At 51.1% G+C, this 8,867-nt stretch overlaps 1 protein-coding gene across 1 annotated transcript; it reads right to left on the reverse strand.

The window, feature by feature from the left end:
- Positions 1-1,953: 1,953 nt before the first annotated feature.
- FZD4 (frizzled class receptor 4) lies at positions 1,954-8,294 on the reverse strand. The gene is made up of 2 exons (XM_055581568.1): positions 7,643-8,294; positions 1,954-5,475 (listed from the first exon to the last, which is right to left on the reverse strand). Exons 1-2 carry the CDS (start codon positions 7,934-7,936, stop codon positions 4,147-4,149), a joined length of 1,623 nt encoding a protein of 540 aa, XP_055437543.1. The 5' UTR covers positions 7,937-8,294; the 3' UTR covers positions 1,954-4,146.
- Positions 8,295-8,867: the final 573 nt, after the last annotated feature.

The raw sequence follows: 8,867 nt of genomic DNA on the forward strand, positions 1-8,867 counted from the left end.
GATGTAATACAAACCCAGACGGGGACTCTGAGCCCAAGTACAGTAAAGGGGCAAAAAGAATCGTCAAGGGTCCAAAGACGTGACATAATTGGCTGGGACAGCAATTCTCTCCAACTTCCCCCATCACGGAATGCAGTTCAGGACGTAGATCGATTCTGGGGCTCCTTCCAGGGGGCGCTCTACAGCCCTCTTCTAGCTGCGGCGGTGGCCCCCTCACCAGAAGCCGGCGTGTGCACACCTGGGTGAAATCTCCAGTTAAGTCTGCCTTCCAGGGCTGAGGCTGTGGGGTCCCTCCCTATACCCTCAGGTCTCAGCTGGGTTCGCAACACTGAATTCAGTGGTCAGGAGGCTGAGTAGGGCAGGGCAGAGAGGACAGAGCTGGGGTGCTGGTGGTGTCAGAACCCAGACACAGAAGCTTCCTGGGGTTCAGGTTTGGAGGACGCAGGAGACAGAGGGCTAGGGGAAAGCAAAGTCAGAGAGCATCTCGGGGAAATAAATGAGTGTCCCTCTTTCTCCTGGCTGAGGTCCCTGAGCAAGCTGCCAGTTCAGGAGCAGTCTCAGGATCAGGAAATGGGTCTCCACAGAGGAAAAAGGATATGACTCAACCAAGGCACTGCATCAGGAGGTTCTGGTCAGCTTCACTCTGCCCAGGTTCCTCTGCCCTGAGGTGCAGCCCTTATGGAGGAGGAGAAAGGAGCCTGCCAGAGAGGAAGCTGACAGAGGTGCCCTTGGGCCTTTTCGAGGCCAAGGGATTTTGTAGGAAGTTACAATTATATACCTACTTCTGGATTTCTGAGCAAGAGGAAGAACACTAACCTTCTCCCTAGCAAGCTGCTGTCCCCAAATTCACCTGTGTGAGTCACTAGATTGGCTTCCCAGGTGGCTAAGTGGTAAAGAATCTGCCTCCAATGCAGGAGATTCGGGTTTGAACCCCGGGTTGGGAAGATCTCCTGGATGAGGGCATGGCAACCCACTCTGGTATTCTTGCCCGGAGAATCTTTCTGGACAGAGGAGCCTGGTGGGCTAGAGCCCATAGAATCGCAAAGAGTCAGACACGACAGAAGCAACTTAGCGTGCACACGCAAGTCACTAGAAAACCCCGAGCCCTGAACAACCTGCCCCGGAAGCCACATTAGATGAAGCCAAGGTTCATGATCATCCGGGGAGGTTTCCATAGAGACTGTCCTGTAACAGAATTGATGCTTTCTGGCAAAACCCCTGTACATCAATTTGCAAGGAACCCTGGGAAGGGCTGAGTGATGGGTTAAAGTTGGAAAGACCCAGGAAGAGGTTTATGGGATGGAGACAGTGAAACAGGTGGCAATTCAGCAGCCCCTGCTCTTCTGAAACCAACGGCAAAGTTCAGCAGAACCAGGTTGGATTGGTTAGAGGAACAGAGTTGATCCTCCCTGACATCCCTTAAGGTGCCTAACACAGGGTGTGACACACAGCTGGCATTCAATAAATGTGCTGATAATTAACTTTTTTTCAAACCAATATCAATTTAAGAGGTGATGATAACTCACTTCAAGGTAACTGATAACTAACTCTTCAGCCACAAAGCTCCTTTCCTAAAACCGTAAACACCCTCCAAGGTCTAGAATGAGAAAGGAACAACCTATAAGCCTGTGACATTGTCAGTGTGTGCCAATGGCCAGTTCCGATCAAATATACTTCCCCTGAGAAGGCAAGAGACTTATGGAAGAGACATTCTACGACCTAGAAAGCTCCAGAACTTGGGCATCCAGGTTCACCCAAGTACCCTTACTGTCACTATTTCATCATTCATAAACACAGAGCACCCTCTCCACAACTGGCCCTCTGCTAGGATGCTTGTCTCGGTCACCCAGTCACTGAAACATTACAAAGAGAATTGCTTTGCAAACCCCTGCACGGTCCTTCTTCCCTTTCCTGGGCCAGAGTCTCCGAGCAACTCCCAAGACACTGGAGAGGAGCGTGAGTAAGGGCAGGCTTTGCCCCGGGTGCATGCTCCAGGACCCTGGCCAGCTATGGGAACCATCTGCGAGCAGCAAAGGGAGTTCACATTCTACGTTTCAGGGGTGATGCAGTTGTAGATGGAGTTCAACTGGCCCTTCTGGGGAGCATTTCTCATGCTCCTGGAGCCCTGACCCAGAGTCCAGCCAAGGTACTCAGGCCCAGAACACACAGTGGGGGCCACCAGTACCCACTTAGCATCTGTGCACGAAACCCCAAGACTTTGCCTTCCAAAACAGGCAACAGTCCTTACGCACATCTTCATCTCAGCTCGAGAACCACACCAGACCAGAAAGAGAAGAAAGGAAAATGTCAAACCAGGGGCATGAAGCTCAAACAAACAAAGACATGCTTATTTCCAGAATCTGAACTCCTATTTGCAATTTTGAGTCCCTGGAAACATTTTTCCACAAAGAAATGGGATAAAAGAGCTTTCCTACCTGTTTTAAAGGGGCGGGGAGGGGCAGGGATAAATAAATAACCATCCCAAAGTTGCTAAAGCAAAGACCGAGAATGAACTTCAAGGACAGCAACCTGTTACATCAATCTGTCCCAAAGATCTGGTGATCAGAAGACCTCAGGGGGTTGAGGAGAAAAGCCAGTTACAACTTTAAAAGAACTGCAACTTTTGAGAGGCTGCTAGGGGGTACCCTCTTGCAAGGAATATAAAGCATACATTTTAAAAGCTCTGGATACCCCTGCAAAATGCAATTAAGACCTGTGCTGCACGAGTTTGCAGTTCATTTCATATGGTCTACACTTTATTCCCTACAAACCAATCAAGCTCCTGGCTGGTATTCTGGAGATTCATTAAGCACCATATAAATACTCCAGGCCACACTGCCTCCAATGAAATCTTATACGGAGCCCTTGCCAATTACTAGGAAACAATTATGCACCAAAGTAGTTGGATTAGTTGTCCTTAGCTCCCTCTACAAAATTGAAAAAGTCTCCATTGTGCCAAGTAGACCAGACTCTGATAACATTCTTATGCTAAAGAGAAAAAAAAAGGCACTATCATTCTGAGAATGCAAGCTGACCATAGTTTTAAAGTCAGTTGAGTAACTATTAAGTCATGGTCCAAGAATGTGCTTTTAATTGTAATTGACACACACAAATTATACAGTTAATCTGTGTGAATGCAAAGTTGCCAAGAAACGTAACATTTTAGCTCTTCCAGACTGGCGTCTGCATAGATACAATCACACAAAGTAAAATATATTAAGTCCCTGGTGCTCAATGCAATCGGTCTCTGGGGTGGGTAAGGTAAGTCGACTTGGTAGATCTCCTTTTCCTCTGAATTAAGTGATTGTCAAGAAAGTGAATCGCCCTTCCTTTCCCCCCTCATTAGACCTGCTGCAGTGCAAACATTCCTATAAAAATACCTATTTTGAGTCATTAATGTAAAATGGAGAAAACAGCAGCGGTCTAGTAGGGAGCTGTTGAAATTTAAGAGGGAGAGAGAGAAGAAAAATCCACGGGATACCTCATGTGTGTTTGTACAGTACTTTTGTTTGTTCAAACAATTCTGTTTTATGACAAAGGCACTGAAAGATTCTGACACCACCTCTTGGGAGAGCAATCCACAAAGTTCTAAACAGCAGACAGTGTACCACAGAAAATGTTTATGTTAGATCAGCCAAACTGTAAAAGTCTTGTAACACTTCTCTGAACCTAGTGCTTCCAGTGTTTATAGATCGCTCTGCTGTCTGAAAGACCCAGTTAGTATTTAAAACTTTTAAAGGGTTAAAAAAAAGTTAATCTTTCTCCCTGTAAGTTGCCTACTCACAGCTCAAATCCCACCCTGCAGGGAAAAGGAGCATCCCCTGGACTTCCTGGAATCTCGGGAGGACCTCCACGCTCCAAGCTGCGACCTGCTCAAGTGATCAATGTTTTGATTTTTCACAGCTTTGAAAGCCTCTTACTGGCTTTTCCATTTTGGATCATTCCAAAGTCTGCAGCAAAATCACTAGTTTTATGATGCTGGGGGGAGATGGGGAGCGGGGGGAGAGCGATGGTGGATTATTGGGGGAGGGTGGTTACTGAAGTGTTGCTAGTTTGTTCAAACTGAGATTCACTGCATAAGCTTTTTAGTAGCACTTGCACCCCAATGCTGGCATTCCCCCTGGAAAGTGTGGAGGCTGGCTAGCCTTATACCACAGTCTCATTACCTCTCCCAGGCTTTACCCAACCATTCCCTCTTTTCTCTCTCTTTACCTTCCCAGAATTCACCAATCTGTTGGAACACTTCTGCCACGTGTGCAGAGTTTTGGCAGACCAAATCCACATGCCTGAAGTGATGCCCACCAGCAAAGACATAAAGATTTTCAACATTTCCACCGCCATGTTGGAGTCATCTGCAGAATACCGGAAAAGCGCCCAGTTGGAGATTTCATAGAAATAACAGGCAATCACGCAGGTTGCAGGCACTGTGTACAGGACCGAGAAGACCCCGATCTTCACCATCAGCCTTTCCAGCTTGTCTGTCTTCGTCCCATCCTTTTGAAGATTCGACCGAATTTTGAACAAGGCCACCAACCCCGCAGCAATAAACAAAGTCCCAATCACCAGGTAGGTGAACAGCGGGGCCACCACAAAGCCTGTGAGTGCATCCAGGTTCTGGTTCCCCACATAGCACAGGCCAGTCAGCTCGTCTGCATCCACCAGTCTCATAATCAAGATGACAATGGTTTTCACCGCGGGGATTGCCCAGGCTGCGATGTGGAAATAAGAGCTGTGCATTTCGATGGCTTCATGACCCCATTTGAGTCCCGCTGCCAAAAACCAAGTGAGCGTCAGAATAACCCACCAGATGGAACTGGCCATTCCAAAAAAGTACATCAGCAAGAAAATGATTGCACATCCTGTGTTCTTAAGGCCTTCTTGAATGAGAACAGGTTCTGCTGCCTCTTCAAAATCGCAGGATATCCTTTCCCGGCCTACAGTCAGCCTGACAATATAAGCAATGCTATAAATATTATAGCACATACTGAGAAAGATGATGGGGCGCTCTGGGTAGGAAAACCTGGAAGAATCGATCAGGAAGGTGAGCACAGTGAAGGCGGTGGAGATGAAGCACAGGCTGGCCCACACGGCCATCCAGACGTCGGTGAACTCCTTGGCCGAGCGGCTGTACAAGCCAGCGTCATAGCCACACTTGAGAACACAGTTCAGGCTCCTTTTCACCCAGATGTACTGATCCGAGTTGGTTCCCACGGAGTGGCACTCTTCCCCAGGCTGGATGGGGGTTTTGTGAGGCAAGGGCACTTCCTCATCACCTGGCCCTTCCATGCACATGTGGTTGTGGTCGTTCTGGGGCGGGAATTTGCTGCAGTTTAGGCTCTCCGGCCAGGCAAAGCCAAACTCCTTCAACACAGGCTCGCAGCGTCTCTTGACAGAAAGGCACATCCCGCCGCAGGGCCCGATGGGGATGTTGACCTTCTCTGTGCACATGGGCACATACACGGAACAAAGGAAGAACTGGAAAAAAGTCAAGAAACGAACAAAGAAAACAGTGACAGTTGACATGGAGGTCTGACCGAAGGCTTGCACAAATCTGACTTGCTTCTGGGCAAAGTCCATATCTACTTTTAAATCAGTCTATAGGGGTATCTGACTGTTGACTCTGACCTCAAATGAGCTTGCCTAATAATCCATCACTTACACCTTTTTCTTCTTCTGGGTCTAGTAAACCCTTTCCAGGAGAACATAGATAAATAAATAGATAAAAGGGACCCAAAGCATTACATAATCCCCTTTTGCACAACACTTAGGGAAATAAACCTTAAAGAGCTGACTTTGAGCCTCCCTCCCCTTTCAGCTACTATATGAAAGAGCTGAACAGACTAATCAGTCTGACTCAGTTCTCTGGATGATGGGGTGCTTTATTTTTATCCCCATTTCTTTATTACCATAAAACTAAATATTCAAAAAAAAAAAGGAGATCCGGCTTTTATCATGTTAATAGTCTCTCCTTCCTCTATTTTATTCCCCCAAATTATTTTTTAAACAGTCTCATACTGAAACAGAAAATGTCCTCATTGACGCTGTTAAACCCAAGGATGGGAAGCAAGTTGAAATCTCTGGGTATCGGGGGCTTTGTTTGGCCAGGTTTCCTCAATGAATAATAATGAAGCACAATAGGAAAATACAAATGTTCAGTCCCTGAAACTGCAATACCAGCAGGGGAGAGTCCAGTTGCTGTCCTCAATTCCTCCAGCATTGATAAACAGTCTGCTGGGCTCCTTACAGATGTTGTCTATGAAGTCTAGAGTTACAAGTAACTATTTTCCAGCATGTAAAGGGATCTCGTCCTGTCCTTCCAAACAGCTTGGCTGCCTCCCCAGGATACGTGTAATTAAAAATATATATCCCTGAAAAGCTGTTTGCCAACAAAATTGCCACTGGTGTCAGGATATGTGTTGTTTCCAAACTGAGAGCTCGAGAATCATTTTCCTAAGCTTTCATAACCTAGTTCTAAAATCCTGACACTTCCACAGGGACATTTCACCAGCAACAGGTCTAATCCCAACCATCCTTCTGAAACCGCCGTCCAACTTTCCAAATGACCTATGTAAAAACATCCACCTAGTAAGTCAATTGCATGACTGTTTATCTCTTAGAAGTTACAACCAGAACCACAGATTTCCAAAGCTTTCAGCCTGGATAACTATAGAACTATCCTCTATTCCCCTCCACTCCTCCCCCACCCCACCAGTTCTCTCTCTTCTAAATTTCTAAAAATCACTCATAGCCTTTCCAACAGAAACACAACCAGTGTTAACATTTTTAAGTTTCCTTCCAGTTCTTTTTTTTTTTTTTCAGTGAACTTGTGGTTGTGGTAAGATTATAATCACCCGTATATACAAATTCTTTCTTCACTTATTATGTTAGGAAGAACATTTTCTATAGGACTACATAAGCTTTAATATTTTTAATGACTGGGAAAAAAGAAAAAAAAAAAACTTCCAATATACAAGCTACCTTCTGGAGCTTGACCCTACTATCGCCTCTTCCCCAAGTGATGCCTTCCCCCCCTCCATGTACTAAACCTGCCCTTAACCCTGAGAATAAGAAGGAACTCAAGACAGCGCAACCATTCCTTCGTGCATGACCTCTACAATCATGCAAGACACCGCGAGGGGCCATTCTGCAGAAAATGGGCCAGGGGTGTTGCATTTAATAACACATCCAAAAAATACGGGGGAGAAAGGAGGTCGGCGAGGGAGCAGAAATTCCCTGTCGCCTTATCACTCCCTTCCAAGTCTTAGCTGCAACTGGCTGCCGTGCGGAGGACTCGCCCACCGAACAGCGGCGGCCAGAATCCTTGGCAAAGATAACTCTCAGCTCCGCTGGGGTTAGGGGCTTGGCCAGACACGGGTGGGCAGAGGAGAAAGACGGAAGGGCGGGGTGCAGAGCGGGTTCTTTCGCAGGCCAGATGACTTACACAACGTTTTGGCCTCCAGTCCCTGAGGAGGGACAGCAAAGTGGGGGTGGGGATGGAAATCACTTTTCCCGGATAGATATCGTTCCTTGAGACCTAGGAAGGGCACAGGGGGCTCGACCTGGCAAGGGCCGCGGGGAGTGAATCCGGGGCTCGGAGGCGTCCCCCTGCCCCAGGGGTCCCGCCCGGGGAGGGGGCGCCCACCTGCAGCTGGCTGGAGCAGCCGTACTGGATGAGCGGCGTGAATGTGGTCAGTTGCAGCTCGGCGTCCGTCTGCAGTTCGTGCCCCACCAGGTTGGGCATCTTGGTCACGTTGTAGCCCAGGTTCTGGCACATGGAGATGCGGATGGGGTCGCAGCGCCTCTCCTCCTCGTCCCCGAAGCCCCGCGCCGGCCCCACGAGCAGTAGCAGCAGCAGCAGCAGCAGCAACAGCCGCGGACTGAGCCCGACGCCCCCGGGGCCCCCCAGGACGCGCGGCCCTGCGCCCCGCCAGGCCATGGCCAGAGCCGGGGGCGGCGGCGGCGGCGGCGGCGCGGGGGGCTGCTCCAGCAGACACCCCCAGTTTGCACGGGGCCGCCGGCCGCCCGCGCTGCTCCCGGCTCCGGGGAGAGAGCGATAAGGCGCCAAGGGCGACGACGACGGGGCGGAGGGGTAGCGGCCGGTTCTCTCGCAGCTGCGCGCGACTGCGTGGGGGCACTAGACGCCGCGAGCCGGGGCCGGAGGACGGCCTGCGTGGGTCATGGCTACGGGCGGCGAGCCCCGGGACGGCGCCGGCCACGTCCGCGCAGCGACTCCGCCGAGCCCGCCAGCACCCCGCACCACCGCGCCGCTCCGCCGCCCGAGCCCGAGGCGGCGCTATAGGTTCGCGGGGGCGGGCCCGGCGCGCGACGGACGGCGTGCCTCTCCAGTGGCCGCGCGCCGCCCGCCCGTGCCCCGCCCTGCGTCCCGCCCCGCGGCCCCGGGCTCCCCGCCCCGCTCCCTGGCGCTCGCCTCCCTCCCACCCGGTGCGCGGCGCTCTGGGGCCGGGCGCGGAGGCCGCCGCCGCTCTCCCAGCCGAGCCCGCGCGCCCCTTCTCCCCCCGGAGGGGATGGGGGGGGCGGCGCGCCCCCAAATCCTGCCGGCTCCTTTTGCTGTCCTCCAGCTGTCCCCTCGGCCCCTGGCCGCTTCCCCATTGGGCAGCGAAACGTACACAAAGAACACGGGATTCGGGTTATTTACGAAATCGTGGTTTTTAAACTGCCGGCTGTGTGACCCGGAGCAAACTGCTCGGCCTCTCGGTGTCAGGGTCCTCGCCCGTAAAGAGACTGGGGAGGATAAGAGCGATAAGGCTTTTCGAACACGGGGCCCTGCTCCTGGCACGGCGCGGGCGCGCGGCTCCGTGCGCCCCCCAACCCGCCCGGCGTGCAGCCCGGCCCTGCTCCCGCGCCCC

This window comes from Bubalus kerabau, chromosome 5 (assembly GCF_029407905.1).
Source record: "Bubalus kerabau isolate K-KA32 ecotype Philippines breed swamp buffalo chromosome 5, PCC_UOA_SB_1v2, whole genome shotgun sequence".
Classification (NCBI taxonomy): Eukaryota; Metazoa; Chordata; class Mammalia; order Artiodactyla; family Bovidae; genus Bubalus; species Bubalus kerabau.